General features: G+C 47.9%; 1 protein-coding gene across 5 annotated transcripts in view; it reads left to right on the top strand.

Annotated features, from left to right (window-relative positions):
• Positions 1-17,383, top strand: part of LOC8031570 (putative protein kinase C delta type homolog) — a 257,938-nt gene that overhangs the window by 200,174 nt on the left and 40,381 nt on the right. The window contains exon 1 of one of the 5 annotated variants that reach the window (XM_029979725.4): positions 12,756-15,740. The exons of 3 other annotated variants lie outside the window; for them this stretch is intronic. In XM_029979725.4, coding sequence (XP_029835585.2) covers positions 12,968-15,740 — 2,773 coding nt within the window. In that variant the 5' untranslated portion in view covers positions 12,756-12,967. Of the gene's footprint in view, positions 1-12,755; positions 15,741-17,383 lie in introns of those variants that run through there. One more of the 5 variants, XM_029979726.4, reaches the window with a different exon arrangement.

Genomic DNA, 17,383 nt, shown 5'->3' with positions numbered 1-17,383 from the left:
TGTCGTATTTATAAAGTATTTTTTATTCAGTTCTATGTTGTCGTCTTGTGTCGTAGTTTACGACGATTACGCGTTAGTATATGCCTCGTCACTGCCTGTATACTTGTTTCGATATTACGAATAGGCTGAGACCAGAGCCCGTATATGGCTGAGACGATGTCCCGCGTATTCAGTGTCACTGATGAAAGCACTCGGGGAGAAAGGTTTATACCGGTTACTAGAAATCGTTAACCTTGTTGTCAATGCGAAAGCATAAATGTTGTTTTTGCGCGCGTCCACGTGAAGTTCCCGCGCGCTGGCGGTGCGCCCGAGCGCATCAGCCGACAGCCGATTCCTTGTATCCGGCGCGCTGGCTGGATGGATGGATGGATGAATCCGGCTGAGCCCTTTCGATCGGGCGGTAGCTTACGCCACCTGGCGGCGCGGGCACGCAGCGCCATGGGGTGGCCCTCCTTGAAACTGACGTGCAGCGGCCAATGGGAGCCTCGTTCCTGGAAACTATGACGAACTCCAGCCAATGAGACCAAAGCCGAAATCTATGCGATTTCGGCTTCGCCGCGCTCTACCAGGAGCAGAGGAACTAGGTGCCGTTTGGCTAGGCTTTTCGCGCGGCTTCAAAGCTGGGAGCCATCAGATCGCGGCTTCATTTGGAGAAAGGAGTTTAGGTGCCGTTCGGCGCGTCTTCAAAGCTGATGACGTCGGCTCATGCCATGAGACAGTTAATGCTTTCGCATTAATAATGCTAGGCGCCGTAACCCTTCCGACCAAAAAACGCTAGTAAAATCCTAAGTACGTACCAGGGATGGGCAGTATTTCAAATACAAGTATTTGAAATACGTATTTCAAATGATTTGTGTATTTTGCATTTGTATTTAATTACAAATTAGGTAAGGTATTTGACGTGTATATTTAAATACTAAAACGTGGGTATTTCAAATACAATTGTAATTAAATACAATTTTGTGGGCGAAAATACATCCCTCAAATTTATTGTCACTGTCCAGAGCAGGAAGATAACTACGTTCTGCACCGAATGCAGTGTCTTTCAATCAAGCACAAGCGTTTAGTGACTTTGTGATTACGGTGCTAGTCCAGGGCAAGAATAGTGACTGGCTAAATAAGTGCCTGTGACAACTTGTCATGCTTTCCAGCCTGATTTCCATCCATATTTTTGCCTGGAACATTCTAAATGCGCGGGTCGTCCAGATTTTCGTAACGGATGCGAGTTGCAACAATAAATTCTCTGGCTAATGCTGCGCGCCTTGGTCGTCTCGGTTCTTTGTGGGTCTATACCAAAATGTAATCGACAAAAAAAGCTGCTTGAAGCTCTGTACTTTTTTCACCTATTACGTCCAAGCTGATTATACTTTTTTTTTTGTAATTATATTTCTATTACGTTACTAGAGCCTCGCACACTAACTCCCGAGTGTGCGATGCAAAATCAAAATGAGATACCCAGAAACCCGTTGCAGGTGCCCTGAAGTCGCTGACGCAAATTTTGAGGAATGTACTTAGAAAAGTATTTGGAGGACACCAAATACATTTGGTTCTATTGTATCTTGTACTTAAATGCTTTTTTTGGAAATGTAATTACATTTGTAATTAAATACATTTTTGACAAGGTTTTTTGTATTTGTATTTTGATACATATTTGCATGTATTTTGCCCATCCCTGGTACGTACCAATGAACACGTGACCCGTTCAGCTCCAATTAACACTGCTGACGGGTGGCGTGTTGGCTGGTTTTATCGACTGTTATCCCCGAGGCATGCCACGTGACTGCGCTATCCGCACTGCAGAGGCACAATGCCATGTTAGGGGTTAAAAAAAAAAAAAAAAGAGACGGAAGCTCCTCCCACGCCACTTTCTACACTTTCCACTTTACCATACCCAACGCTGGAGAGAAGACGAAGCGAGGAGGGACTCGCCTCCCCTCTGGTGTTCGCTCTGAAAAACTGGAAAGTGTGGGGAGCTTCGTGCGAGGAACTCGTCCTGCTTTCTTTTTTAATGCTATCCTGCAACAGCTAAAATATAAACTCGCGCGCTTAAAGAAAACAACAACAACAAAAAACCTTTAGCCTTGCTTTCAAGAGAAAAAACAATTATTCACGGATAATTTGTTCTCCAGACCTTCGTATAACAATGTCGCCTACAGCGCGCTACGTTTTTGGCTCGCAAGTTCCCGCGCCTCGTCACGGTAGATGAAGCACGTTTTCAAACTACCGTGAACGAACGCACAGTCGCGGTTAACGGACACAGAGTGCGTATACAGGCGCACGCTTATAGTTTCCCTCTAGCACACAGCGGCAACGGAGGCAGTTTAGCTGTTCGCGCGTTTAAAACATTCGCCATCTCGGCGAAAGCGAAAACCACAAAGAGTGGAGTCTAAGCAGTGCCACTTAGGGGACAAGGCCGGCTCATGACGTCATCGTCCGAGGACCCCCAAGCGGCAAAGACAACGCTGGAGCTCGCGTGCTGGCGTCGCGCTGACGCGAGCTCAGCGGTGCTGCGTGGATCCCGCTTGTGATGACGTTTGGGAAGAAAGGCCTTGTCTTAGGTGCTATTGGTCTAAGCAACGAGCCGTTGAAAGAACACGCAAAGCACCACTTGAAGCCGGTCGCCAAAAACCTTTTTAAATACAACGAGCAGAAACCGCCCACCGTCAACAGCACGAGGCACGAGTGTTGCGTAAAAAAGACTGTGGACCCTGACTGCTGCAAAACTCTTTTTTTTTTCGATGTTGTTGGTTTTGGGATTTGCGCTAAGCTTACATAGCGTTGTATTGGGACGAGCGGAGGGACAGAGGAAAGGGGAGAGGACGCCCGAAGGCCGCAGACGTCTGCACGAAGGACGTTCACCTTTAAAGTAGACGACACCGCCGTGCCGTGCCAAAAGACACTTCTCCGTTGTTGTTGTTTTCTTTTTTTTGTTGTTTTTTGTTGGGCGTTCGGGGGCAAAGACAACGGGGCCATATTTCTTTTCCGGAAAACAGGAAATGCGCTTCGAGAGGGAAGAGGAGGGAAAAGAAGGGACAGCAACGCCTTCTAAGTCAAGAGGAAGTCTCTTCTTTTTTCTCTTCTTGAAACGACGAAAAAAGATAAATCTTTCTCTTTTTTCTAATTGTACGCTTTTTTATTGTTTAAAACAAGAACAATGGAATAGCACCTTTTCAAAACATCGCCGAGCAACATTGGCGGCCGCCATTTCATCGTCACGAGCATGATTGCCTGGAGGGCGCCTCTGAATAGTGTGTTTAGCGTCCTATGCTGCCGATACATCAAAAGTGGTCCCGAACTGGCAACAAATGACGTCACAGAACCCAGAGTGCCACGCTGTCGGATGTCGCGATCCTGGCGGTTGGTCCTAGAAATACTGGCGAAAAGCACGAGCGAACGGGAGTGTCGCTGTCGTCACGGCATCCCAGCTTTTGCCGCTGCCCATGGACTGTCACACTGGAGAGCAGTCTGCAGCAGAACAGGCGTCTGCCACATCCACCGCCGCTGCTGTGACACCGCCAGGATCGTGACCGGCGACAGCGTGACACGTCTATGACGCCACCAGACGGAACTTGAGGGACCACTTTTTTTGACGTGGTAAACCATAGCCTCCTCTATACTGTCGAAGCCTGACAGATCGCCACGAGAAGCGGCCGCCGAAACGGAACAGGTGGAGCGGCAGACAACGGATGAAATGAGAGCCACGTGACTGGCGCCCCGCTGCGGAGAGACGCCGAAGCACACTTCTCCCGAACTTGAGGGACCACTTTTTTTGACGTGGTAAACCATAGTCTCCTCTATACTGTCGAAGCCCGGCAGATCGCCACGAGAAGCGGCCGCCGAAATGGAACACGTGGAGCGGCTGACAACGTATGAGAGGAAAGCCACGTGACTGGTGCCCCGCTGCGGCGAGACGCCGAAACACACTTCTTCCGAGCGAACAAGTGTGTTTCGGGTCCTCGCCACTGGAAAAGTTGTGCGCTGACGTCTAGGTTCCCCGAGAAATGGCTCTTCGATGCTCTCTGCTACCATACTCTCGCGCTTCAAATCTGCGACCGGACACTCTATGGCTCCGTCGTCGAACTGCCAGGCTTTGTGAGTATAGGGGAGTCTGTGGGTGAACACACCAGTCGGAGATGCGTTCCATGGCGCCGTAGTCAGGAGGGGTGAGATTGGATACGAGTCTTCGCCGAACGCTGACGCGTCGCTTGTTACAAGATAAGTCAAATTCACTTCGAACATTACCGACACTGCCGTCGTGTCTAACGCATGCATGAGCGCGTGCTCAAACAATAGCTGACCCGGATAATTGGCGCAGCAGCCGATAGACTGCTGGCGCTTTTGAAGAGGGTCCGTTGCACATTGCGGGGAGCACACGCGATTGTCGCCACACGCATACTCGGTTTCAGCATGGAGGCTGGTCCACACATTCAGGTTTAAGTGCGCTCGACCGCATTGTGACCGTGTATCCACGCTCGCCGACGAGAGAAGACACTTAAAAGACACTGGCATACCGGTGCCATCTGTCAAGTAGCTCTGGAATGCTTCCGAACTGCGTTGAGCAAGGCTAAATTTGAGTCAGTATTTGAGAAGTCATATCTAAGCACTATTTATGAGAAATGGCAACCTATAAGGTTATCAGCGGTATTTTGTGTAAACGATCGAAGAATGACGCGTAACCTGTACGCAGATCGGAAGGTTTTCAGGGATTACCCGATGGATGGCGCCAGCGTCTTCTTTCGTCCTGAGTGGTTACGAGTGATGGCAGCGCACTCGGTCACACTCAAATGCACACGTGCGAATGAGCCTTAACTTGGCACCGGGCGGAACCTAAAGGCCCAGCTAGCCAATCGGAGCGTTGGATGGAGTCACGTGACAATTCGTATTGTTGGCAGAGCGCTCCTGCGAAGACTTGTCACACACTTCGTTCCGCCGCTGTCGTTGTCTCACGGGGGCAGTATATATCGTTTCGCCTTTTGCTAAGTTAGGCTGAAACCTGCTATGAAACCGTGGTACGCAATATAAAGCACAGTGTGCATATACTGTATGAGATGCGTTTCTTCCTTGTATGACTGTCCTGTCACGTTGATCATGCAAAACGTGCCTGCGGACATGTTTGAAGCACACGTATTAATATAAAGTGCACATGATTGAAACGTACTTGAGGCTCAGATAGTGTCGTCATCGTATCTTGAACGAACGCCGTGCCATTGGTATGATGCGTGAGCTGCGCGACTTTGGCTGAGTGGTCACCCGCGATTTATTTGTAGCCTTTTCCTCATAGATGGCGCAGAATTTGTCCGGAGCAATGGAAACCACGGATTGACAACATTCAACCTGGCCACATCTCATCTTCCGGTGCACAGGACACTACGTCAGGGCTCTCCGTTACCCCCCTTTCTGTATGTGTTATATATGTCCGGTATGGAGAAGGCACTGAACAAAACAGGAATCGGTTTCACTCAACAACACTTGCGGCACGGGGACATACATGGTTAAATGGCGGCTCCCCAGGCTCGCCTTCGCCGATGATCTTGTGCTGATGGCCGACAATGTGGCAGTCATGAAGGCACTGTTGACCAAGAATCGGCTCAGCTTCGACTTTATCTCAATGCCAGTAATGAGCCGTGGTGCTGTTTTCCGGGCATGGCGAGGGCCTTGAATCCCTTACCATCCAGAATAACGCACTTCCACTCAGTACCTGATACAGATACCTTGGTGTTACAATGACTTGTTCCGAAGATTATATAACAGAACACCATGAAAATCTCAAGGCATTGGCACTACCCGAACAAGCTGCGTCGAAAAAGCCTTTGGAGCTGCGACCGCTATCTGATAACCCGATAACTTTGGAAAGCGGTCGCTGTACCAGGATTGACCTTCGCCAATGGTGTTACATGTACATCATGCGAGACCGGGGTAAACACTGAAAGACGACAAAGAGAGATTGGACGCCAGGCACTACGATGGCACAGCAGGGTTGCCAATCAACTTTTTGAAAAAGATCTCGGGTGGTCCACTTTCGAGGTACGTGAAGCCAGCAGCAAATTGGAATATTATAAAGTCTAAAGAACTAAAGACAAAATTATTTGTTGATCAACAGTCGGTAGCGCCTTAAAAAAAAGAAAAGAGCAATAATGTTTCCCCGTTTATAGAATACAAATTCCAAAACTACACCATACCAGTGGCGCACATCAGTGAAATAACATAACACCGCTTTGGCGGAGTCCGAAAACATCAAATACACATCCTCTATTTCCCTCCAACTGGACAATAAAGGTTTGTCCTCAAGAACGCTGAGAATTGTCGGGGGACGGGTCCACAAACATAAAAGAGCGCGAGATGACAAAGAGAGGATTAGCTTGGCCGAACTGAATCTAGCTTTAAGCAGAGCGCAATTACCGCAAGCTGGCAAGATGTGCTACGAAGAATTTGTCCACAAAAAAGATTAACATTCCTAATCGTAAATTAACCATGTGTTGAGTTCGAAAAGATCCACTCTGATAAAACAAATACGTGGCTGCAGTAATAGTATGCGTTTAATGTTTTATATAGTGTTTTTTGCGACCGCTAGTGGCGCTGTCATAATCGCAGTACCGTAGCCCGCAGAGAATGGTCTACGAAACATGAAGAATCGAAGGGTAGGAGAGGGCATGACGTCAGTCGCGTAAGCCTCCACGAGCCATGCTTCCTTGACGCCTCGCCTCTTTCTCATTTTCCTCCTTACTCTCATCGCTTATCAGCCCAACCCCAACGTGACCACATCACGTGACCGTAGCTAGCCTTCGTCTAGCCTTCGATCTGATAAAACCTACCGGACGAAGCGCGCGCAAGCCTGCAAGGAGTCCTTCTAGAATCAACCATCCATCTCACACGTGACATGTCACGCGCACCACTCGCCAGAGAGATCTGCGGTCACGCTGGGCACATCGTTTAAACTTTTTTATGAATAGGATTATTTAAACGTGCCCCCTCCTAGTACTTCTAACCTCTTTGCTACGAAAGCACTTTTTTGAGTCTCCACTATGCCTCTGTTAGCGGGTCTCGTAGCGGGTAGCGGATAGCGTTGCGGAAAGGCCAAAAGGATCTACAAAAACTGCCTACTGGCCGTCGCTATGTCTCGGCTCGTGCGAGCAAGCCTGTACAATAGGCCGATCTCACCAGCCAGTTTGACTACGCCACCGCTGCCGCAATGCATCGAGGGAGCTTTAGTCTTTATGCACGTGCGACAACCTCGCTGGAGCTCTGCTCGTGTAGAGCACGAAACGGCACGAGCCCTTTCCTTCACTGCCGTCTGCCTCCTGTGAACTATAGTTATGGCGGCGTCACGCATGCGCTGAACGCTTAGTGAGAGCGGTCTACTGCAAGCTCGCGAAAGCCGCGTCCACGCCCCCGCTACACGTGTTTGCACGCATGGGGCACAAGCCGGGCCGCGATGCTTGAAATTGTCTATGTGACTATGCATTGGCCTTATAGCCACAGAAAATTGTGTAAATTAAGAACACTAGTTTTGCCCTTTGCTGGAGAATTGTGACATTTCATTGACGTCTAGACTCCAGAAAAGGTTTTGAGGCGACGTTTGTATGACGTAGTGAGGCCATCGAAACGCGCAGTGCCTTGTTAGCGCTACCGAGCGCCTGCTCTTTCCTTTCAGGAGTATATGGGTACACTGGACGCCATATTTGAGGGCGATGTTTAGAGCGCATGCTCAAAATGAGCTCACATCAATAGGCTGCTAAGACCGGCAACTTTGATGGTGTTGAATGCACGTTGCAAAAGAACTGTGGAAGCTCGTCATCAGCACGCGCTCAGCATTCGCGCACACAGCTGTTGCCGCCAGTGAATACTCCCTATTGAGTGGTCCCATTCTTTATATGCTTGCTGATTACACGGACTTTTGCCTCACTTGGCAGCTGTGCATGTCAGCCGCCATACCACACATGTTTCGTTTTTGTTTCCTCCCTTATTCCTATTACCTCACTTCATCATTACCATGGCAGGTCAGGTTATTGACATATTAGATTCTACCGTGTCCTTTTTCCCAGCATTGGCCTTTGCAAAGAGGCTCTTCAACGCTCGTTTCAGTGGCTTGGTATCCCGGTGAGGCAAGAGAAAGTTATCAATGGCGGCTGTAATGGGGGGCTTGTCTAAAGCGTCTATGTATTCAAGGTCACCATAAGTGCAAGCAAACGTTATGTGCAAGCGTGGCCGAAGGCACGAGCGCAGTGGTTTCATGGCCTGCACTAACGTCACACCAGCTGCCATAGGGATGGCCTTGGTACCTTTTGGAGCGTAAACACTATGGGATTTTGCTTTTTGCAACAGGAAGTAGAGTGCGCACGGGTATGGTGCAAGGACGTTTCGTGCAACTGCAAACGATGTGTAGCTCTAATTCTGTCGAACTTGCGTCTTCTTGCCGTTTGAGCTACGCGACGCCAATCGAAGAGCTAAGTTGGATGACCACATTCATGGTTGTCACGGGATCATCATCAACGCCCGCCTTGGTTCACGCACGTACCGAACGTGAAGAACGTGGCATTACTATATAAATATATAATTAAATATAATATGGCCCGAACTCTCACGTTAAGATATACGCGCATGTTTCTTTGCAAACATAAATGGGCCAGAAAATGACCGAGATGTGAAGTGGCCGATAAAAGCCAGGGAAGCCAAACCAGCGCTGTGAGCTAAGGTCACTGGATAAAAGTCACGCTTGGCGTATCTTCCAAGAACCGACAACTGCTATTGGCGAACGCGAGAAGGGCGTTTACCACAAGACCACAAGCCAGAGCCGCACCGCAGTTTCCCTTCGGGGGCTGCTCTATAGACCCTCATTTTAGTGCTGCGCCGCCATTCGCTTCCAAGTGTCGCACGAACTACTGGCTCGTGAATTGGCGTATTCGATGAGTCGATGACTCTTGCGAGACATACAAACACATCAAGGCACCTTACCGAGGGCGTGTGACTCTTCGGTATGTCCCAACTCGAGGTGCGCGAGGTAACGTAGCACGTTCTAGCCGCTAGATTGGCTGCATAGATCGTGGCATCGGCCGCGATCTATGCAGTTGCCACGACATTACCACGTTATGTTTGCGTCGCCTCTCATTGATCCTTTTTTTTTTTTCTGTGTGGTACAGCAGACAGAAATCTCACACAGAGTGTTCTCCGGCAATACGGCAAAACTTATCTCTGCGGTGTCAAGCAGAGGACTCGTACCACGAGTCGCCATACGTGCGTGCTCGTGAAAACAGCAACAACAACAGATGCTCTGTCTTGGGGCATTTGGTACTGGTGACGCAATCCCGTTAAACTCATTGACAATATATCTAGCGTCAACGACCCTGTCAAATGTATTTACACAAATACGCCAATAAAACGATTTTTAGGCTTCCCGTAAGGGTCTTAAAATTAATATAGAAGACGGCTCTAGTACGTTCTACCATTCGTTTTATCACTTTTGTCATTTAAGTAATTTCAATGTCAAAATTGCCTCGAAATGCACTAAGAACAGTCAAAATGGTCATATATTTCTTTATTTTATTAAAAATCTTCAGCGCTCTCTCGGGCAAATACAAGGGTCGTAGACTTCCATTACATCTTCCTAATGAATATTTAAAAATATCAATACTCTGGTGCATTCCTAAAACGCAAGTTTGTGTAGCGACATTTGCCCATTGGGTGACGAGTGCGGTGAATCCCCCTTAACGCCGCCGGGCGATCGTCCGCTTGTTTCGGAGGGGTGCCACCTCGACGACCGTTGTTTCAACATACGAGACCGCGCGGCGGAGGATTCGGAATCTTTGTCGCGGTTGCGGAGTCCGTCATAAATCTATACGATGGAAGACACCAACGAGTTTTGGAGTGCGACGACGGGGGAAGAAATAAAAATAGGGCAGAGGGAAGGGGGGGGGGGGGGGGGGGGGGGCAGGCTTTTGGTTATGTTATAAATTCAGGTTTTTGGGCTTGATATCGATAAGGACTGCAATGGCCCTCTCAGAAAAACCGCAAAAAAGTGCTAGTGCCATTGACGGCTTTTTTTTTTCGTATTTTGTTTTAGGTAAGCATTTTTTTTAAATATAACATTCAATAAAAAGCTTATTTCATCCGGAAATTACAACAAAGCAAAGAAGTTCAAATTCAATGGAAAAACGAACGCCGTTCTCTACTCGAAGCCTGCAGACAAATTAAAATTCCTGTCACACGACTCTGCAGTTTCTCTCCGGGTCTATCTCCACCTTCTCTTAAACACTGCGCGACGAGCGACTGACAACAGCCGAAAATATGTTCGGCTCGACAACGCCATCTGCGCAGATGAGCGGGCAAATATACGGGGCGTCGTTTTCCCTTCTCCTGCGCAGTGTCGTCACGGACGTGATTCATGAAAATAAAACAAAAAGCAACCATCCAAAGACTCTTTCTTGGACAGGCCATCGTCGAATCCATCGCGACCGCGGTTGAGTGAGCCGAGGACCAAGAACGCGTTCGCCATCAACTTAATCCCAGCTCATTGACCTCGCCGGGCTCGGAGACAGTACCGACTGCTTTTGTCGCACACACACCACTTCGGTTAATTGGCGCGGGTCCGTGCCAGCGTAAAATGCCTGTCGTCTTGCACCCTTGCATCAGCTGTCGAATCTATTCAGAATCGTTCTGCCCGTTTCATACTCTCGAACTATCATCGTACAGCCAGTGTAACTTCCATGAAATCGTCCCTCTCCTTACCTGATCTCTCTCTCCGAAGAAAAATATCTCGTCTATGTTTATTTCACAAGATTTATTACTCTAACCCCGCTCTCCGTCAAGCATTGTTTTTAGAACCATCGTACATATCATCACGTGTAGACCATGACCTAAAGGTAGGGATTCCCCATTGTAGCACATCCACTTTTAATGCTTCTTTTCTACCCCAAACCTCCATTGATTGGAATCGCCTTCCCGCACATATAGTCTCAATAACTAACACTGTTTATTTTAAAAATGCTATTACCAACTTTTTAACAGATGATGCGTAGCGCGTGTTTTTGCTGTGTGTGTGTGTGTGTGTGTGTTTTTTGTATTTTTGCCTCGTTCAACTATGTTATTTTTATCTGTCGACCGCCCACTCCCCTCTGTAATGCCTTCGGGCCCTGAGGGAATAATAAATGAAATGAAATGAAATAACATGCTGCCGTGTTGCGACCATTGGGCCTGGTTTGCAATCGAACGGGTATTGCTTTCATAAAGGTTATGCTAACCCTGATAACTGTACGCGATCCGTCGCCGGTGGCTTTACGCACGCATGCAGTGAAAGCTGGTTCAGACATTTCTGCATGAAAGTGATCGACGCTATTACGATTCCTTGCGTTCTATTGCGACGTTCTGCGCAGACCTCTGTTGCCACAGCACTCGTAATCGGTCGTAGCGCGACCTGTCGCACTCTAACGCAAATGTCTAATTCATCCTTCATCGTCTATTGTTCTTGTAGTGCAAAAACGATTAACTAAGAATCCTTGTTACCTCATATTGCTCTACAGAGGTACTACAACACTCTTATGCATGTACAAACGATTGAGAGGCAATATAGAAAGGCAAATGTTTCGTTTGTTTGTATTCGCCTCTGCTGGAAAACCTCAAGCGTTGGTGCACTTTAAATAATTTTAAGTCATATAAAATGGAGCATTCTTAAATCAATTTGTTTTTATACCCGTGGTTCTTTTTTCTATTTATGGGTTCGTGGTAGCACTAAAAATTTCCAGGAACGTTCTTATTACATTCGTTAAGGCACTTATTTAGCCATGCATCCAGAATCAAAACCAGTAAAGAGTTGCTACTGGAATATCGTGTTGTAAGCTACAAAGCTTTTGTTCAAATCATCAAGTTATAAAAAAAGTAATGCTTATAAACAAGAATGTCCTCAAATATGAATTTTTACAGTGGCGACAGAACTAGTTTACCTTGGTTAAGTCTAAACGTATATAAGTAAATGATACAAAAAAAAAAAAAGCAATAATCCCAAACGCATTACAAGATCCTCATACATGAGAAAAGAGCCGAGTGACTCGAACCTTTGAAATAATTTTAAAATAATACGAGGCAAGACGAGGCATTTTGATGGTATGTGCGTAATAGCTTTACACCCTATGACAGAAGAGCTAATAAAAATAACTCGCATGTCTTACATATGCTGCAAGTCCGGAACACGCTTCAAATGTTTCTAAAGCCGCTCGCATAAGCACCGCAATAGTTCTCGGCGGTGCCTGCCCTTGAAATTGTCACGGCAGCTGCCCCATACAGTTCGCACATCGGAAAAGCATGGCCATGGCTATTTATTTTGCTTGCGAGAACTCCTCATATGCGGCCTGCCTTTCACCACGTGACTACGACCACCCCAAAGTTGTTTACTGAACCGGAACGGACGTTCTATTTCTCTCGCCGTCCCCTTTCATCGCGTTGCTTCATCGCCGACAAAATGTGGAACACCATATGGTCTTCTTGAAACTCCCGAAAGAAACCGTATGCCAAGAGCGGACGACATCACCATCGGCTCAAGAGTCTCAATATCAGATGTTTAAACGCTCTGCGCTTTTCTTCTCTTTCTTTCTCTCCGCGTTCGCTTTGCTCGGCGGGAAACAAGCGCACAAGAATGAGAAAGTAAGGCGAAACAAAACAAGCGAAAAAGCGCGGGGTCTTTTCTTGGCGACCACGTCGAGGGAGCAAGCTCACTCGGGGTTCCAAGGTGGTAGCTGTAGGTGGGCGGTATTTTGGAACACCGCGTCACACTCTCTCCCTCTCTCACTAGTGCCAAGCAGAAAAGAAAACGTTTAAGCTCCTCTCCCGTTCCCAGAACTGCAGTCGACCGGCACAGGTCTCGACAACGCGTCAGTCGCGAACCGGTGTCAGAACAGTCAGCATGCTCCCATGGGCACCTCCGTAGGCTCCCCAGAGTAAACAACCGAACGCACCGGTGTCACAAAACCTTCGGGAAAAGATGTCTTCCATCAAACGACACACCCGTGTGCCTAGCGGTGGCGGGCCATCGTTCCTCAGCAGTTCCATCTACACGTCATCTGGAACGTACAACGGCCCGAGTTACCCAGCAGCGTCACCCTTTCTGTCCCGCTCAAGGCCCCATCACCAGAGTAACTCGGACCTGAGGTCCAATCGAAGTCCGACGTTGCCTCGCCGATTCAGGGATTCCAGTTGGAGCTCGACGGAGAACCTCTTCAAGGCCAGTGCATCGGCCTTGTCGTCGACGGCCAACTATGTCCTCTCAAGCCTCGGTGCGGACTACAGCCGTTGCGATTCGCCCGTCCGCCCCTACACGCCGCCGCTTAGCTCTGGGGGAAGGCACAGTCCGATGGGGCCCAGTTACTACAAGTCAGCGCCCGCATCTTCCTGGTACAAGGACTACCGACCCATCATGCGGGAGCGACCGGTGCTCAAGGATTACAGCAGACCGACCAGGAACTCGAAAGAGAGGAGGGAGTCCATGGGCATCATCACGAGGCACAGGCACGTCGTCAAGTTCAAAGAGAACCCGTCTACGCATGAGTCCAGTCCTATCGTGAGCTGGAATCGTCACGATAGGTCTGGTGACAGCACTCGTTCCGTTGACTCTGGAATTGGGAGCTTCAAGGATGGCCACATGGGACACAAGCCGGAAGCGGATGATGTGCATTTTGGACTTGACTCGCCGGATTCCGTTTTGGATTTGAAGAGTGACGTCGTGTCGTCGGTGGCTATGGACGCATTTGTGGAGGAGGATGTGATCGAACCGAGTTCCCGTTCTGTGCCTGAAAACCGCGCTAGTACAAGTCTTCGGGGGGATGGAGCGCACGACGCGGACCTGATCAACCAAGCTGACCTTGCTACTTCGTCAGTACCTGCTGAACCAATCGATAAGTTTCTTCGGTTAGAAGACGATAAGGTTGTGATGCACGATACGAGTATCGCCGGCGATCAGTTGAAAACTGTTGAAGAACCGCCTTCAGGCTGTCTTCCTCCAACAAATAAGATGGTTGATTCGAGCGAAGAAGTTGTAGTTGTTAAGATTAAAAAGCCGAAATTGAAGACGAACCTCGAAAAGTTGAAAATCGGCGCTGCTAAAGACACTCAAGTATTAATCACTCCCTCCCCTTCTTCTGACGTTTTGTCAAGCCCAATCAGTCAGAAGTCTCCAGCCTCTGAACCGACCGGAACACCACCAGTCTGTACGCCTGAGGCAGTAAGCATTCCGACAGCCAATCAACTTCCGGCGGACGCCACAAAAAAGAGAAAAGTGAACAACAAGAAACAGGAGTCACAGGCTAGGCCCCAAGAAGCGGACACCGGTGTGACTTCACCGCGAAGACGTGTACGACCTCCGACCACACCAGTGACTCCTGGAGAAGAAGGCACTCATACAGCGTCAACATTCTTTGGCGCCAAGCTTTTCAGAAAGAGAGAGAGCAAAGAGCCCAAGAGCCCTGTTGAGTCAACGCCTGTCAAGGATACCGTACCGGTTCCTAAAAGCCCTGTTAAGTTAACGCCTGCCAGAGATACCGTACCAGTTCCCAAAAACCTCGCCGCAAAAGCACCTGTCAAAGAGGATGCACGGGAACCTAAGAGCCCTGTTGATAGTGCAGCTTCCAAAGACTTTGCACAGGGACCCGTGAGTCCCGTTGAGACTACACCTGTCAAAGGTGCGTTGCGAGAGAGAAAGAAGGGCATCCAGCGGGAGCCTGACAAACATTTCCAACCCACTGTAAAAGAAAATTACGAATTGATTCAAGTGACGAAAGAAAAAGGCCCCACACAAAACAGTAGTTCTGCTAGCGTGCTAAATGGGGCATCGGATCTACAGAAGTTTGATGTGGCATCTAAACCATCTGTACAGAGAACCTCCAGCGACAGTGTCCTTAATGACGTCGGTATAAAACTGGATATTCAACCTCCTGAAGTCAGAACCTCAGATAAAACTGATAATGATGTTAAACCGGTGAATAAAGTTCACTCGCCTATTGCCGAGGCTCAGACACCGAAATCTGCAGAAGACAAAGAAAAGCAAACGGTACCGATCGTTAAGAAAAAGAAGTCGGTGCAGGGCATGTTAGAGTTCAAGAGAAAAGAACCGCTAGGTCGCATTGAGCTAAAGCGGAAGGAACCACAAGGGAGACTCGAGTTCAAGAGCAAAGAGCCGCAGGGAAGGTTAGAGCTCAAGAAGCGACCGCCTGACACAAAGACCGTTGTCGGCGTACCTCAAGATGTTGCGGAGAAGCACGCTGAAGAGGTTAAAACACAAAAACCGGAGGCCACTCCACCAAGCGCACCAGAGCAGAAGGCGCAAGCGGACACCAAACCGCCATCGAGCCCCACCGTGCAAAGCACCGTTAAGGGAAAACTGGACAAGGTCCTGAAAAAGCTCAAACCTAGTTCAAGGTCGGCACAAACTCCACTTCAGGAGAGTCAAGTGGTCGAACCGAAAAGTCCGGATGTTCAAACGTCGGGCGCTGTTCCGATCAAACCTGCAGAAGCACCGGTCAAACCTGTAAAGAAAGTGAAGAAGATAAAGAAGGTGTCTAAGGCTAAGATAAAAAGCTTGGCTTCAGGCAGTGCGACGAAAGCACCGGAATCGGCGACAGCCCAGACTGATACATCCCTCGCTACTGAGCCCGCGTTGCCACCACAAACTGCTGATGTGGAGACCGCTCCAGTGCCCGCACAGATCAGTCAAGCGACGACAAACGAGGATGGCATTACTGAACACGCAAATGTCGAATGCGGTAAGCTGAGGTCATTTCCTTGCTTCCCTCCAAACTCATTTGGCTCGTTTAAGAAGCCACGATAAACGTTTCAGTGAAAGTTTTTGTCTTTTTTTTTTTTTATCTGACACACAATGGGTATAGGCGCCTCAAACGTTTAGAGGACCCAGGCTAAACGAGACTTGTGCCTATCTCAAATACTCTACTCAAGATACTGTATATCAAAGACGTTTTGAAGTATCTTGGTATCTTGCAAACACTTTTGACCGAGAGTATTTGACACTGTATTTTAATTGCATTTCTGAGTATCTTGTACTCATTATCTCAAATACATTTTTGACAGTTGCGCAATTTTCTGAGTTGTTCAGTATGAAGTGGCGTGGGCGTGGCACGAGCAAACTTGAACATTCTTTCAAGCCACCAAATCCTGTTGCTAGCTGCGATAAACTCCGGTGACATCGATTAAGCTCGTGAAAACATTGCTTTTGTGCCGATTGTGACTTATGTTTCTCCGCTCGTACGACGAAGGTTTTTCCCCTCGCCTTCCTATAGGCGCTTTTCCCCCTAGAGGTTCCCCCAAAAAATTGTCAAACAAAAGGTGGGGTTTTACAGAAGCAATGATTGCCATACTCAGGCGCAACGCAGAACAGGAAACGACGCACGAAAACAATGCAGACTTCACAGTCAAGAAAATAACAAATAGAAGAAAAGAAAAAGTAAACACAAAAAGATTATTTTTTTGCATATCGTATATTTCATTTTGCTACGTCAAAACGTCGAGGTTTCTTTTGTTTTTGTCGTCAGCCTACACTTATTGCCCTCGTGGACACTGTCTGCAAGCGAACATTGATAAGCATAGAACGAGGACAGGAAACCAACTACGCCCAGGATGACCTCTCAAAATGCCAACAAAGCGTCTCCCAACGTTGAATGCCTTCCTGAACGCAACCTACTTGAAGAAGGCGCGTCCAGTGCCGTGGCTATCATGTCTCTCTTTGTTATTCATTCACTCATTTCCATATCCCAACTTTGTTTATAGTGAACTCCCCGCATAGGGAATATGGATTGTAGTTACGCGATGCATCTAAGGTTCGCTGCAGGACCTGATATTCAGCTATGTCACTGTTCGCAACTTTCAGCGATGGTGGTACCGCGGTGTGCGTTTCGCGCTCCCTAGCTCCTAGATGATAGGCTTCGCAAGAAAGGTGCTTGCCTACGCCTTCCTGGCTAGAAAAATAAAGTAAGGCTCTAATATACTGCTCGTATAAAGCAAAACTAGAATTAATTACGCGTCGCAGGCCCCGCCTCTTACTGCTGTTCTACGACGATTATCCAGATGACAGGTATTTTTTTAGGTACCAGCGCACCCCTTATAGGTGGTAAAAGTTGCGAATAGCTGAAGCGACCTCATTTTTGTTTTGCACCAGAAATGTTTGGTAACATATATCGGTGATCTTCTGCTTCTTATGGTTGTACTGCATAAAATAGCCCTGCAATGTTTTTTTTCTTTGTGTTGTTATAATTGTGTTTGTCACACTGACGTCGATGCAAATTACGCAATGCGGAAGCATCTTTAAAAGTAATTGAATTACATTTCTAAGTATTCGTACTCTACTCAAGATACTTCACAGTGAAAGTAATTTGAGTAGTATTTTAAATACGTT

Source organism: Ixodes scapularis, unplaced genomic scaffold, assembly GCF_016920785.2.
Source record: "Ixodes scapularis isolate PalLabHiFi unplaced genomic scaffold, ASM1692078v2 PGA_scaffold8__174_contigs__length_109621045, whole genome shotgun sequence".
Lineage (NCBI taxonomy): Eukaryota > Metazoa > Arthropoda > Arachnida > Ixodida > Ixodidae > Ixodes > Ixodes scapularis.
This window is presented reverse-complemented; position numbering and strand designations above follow the sequence as displayed.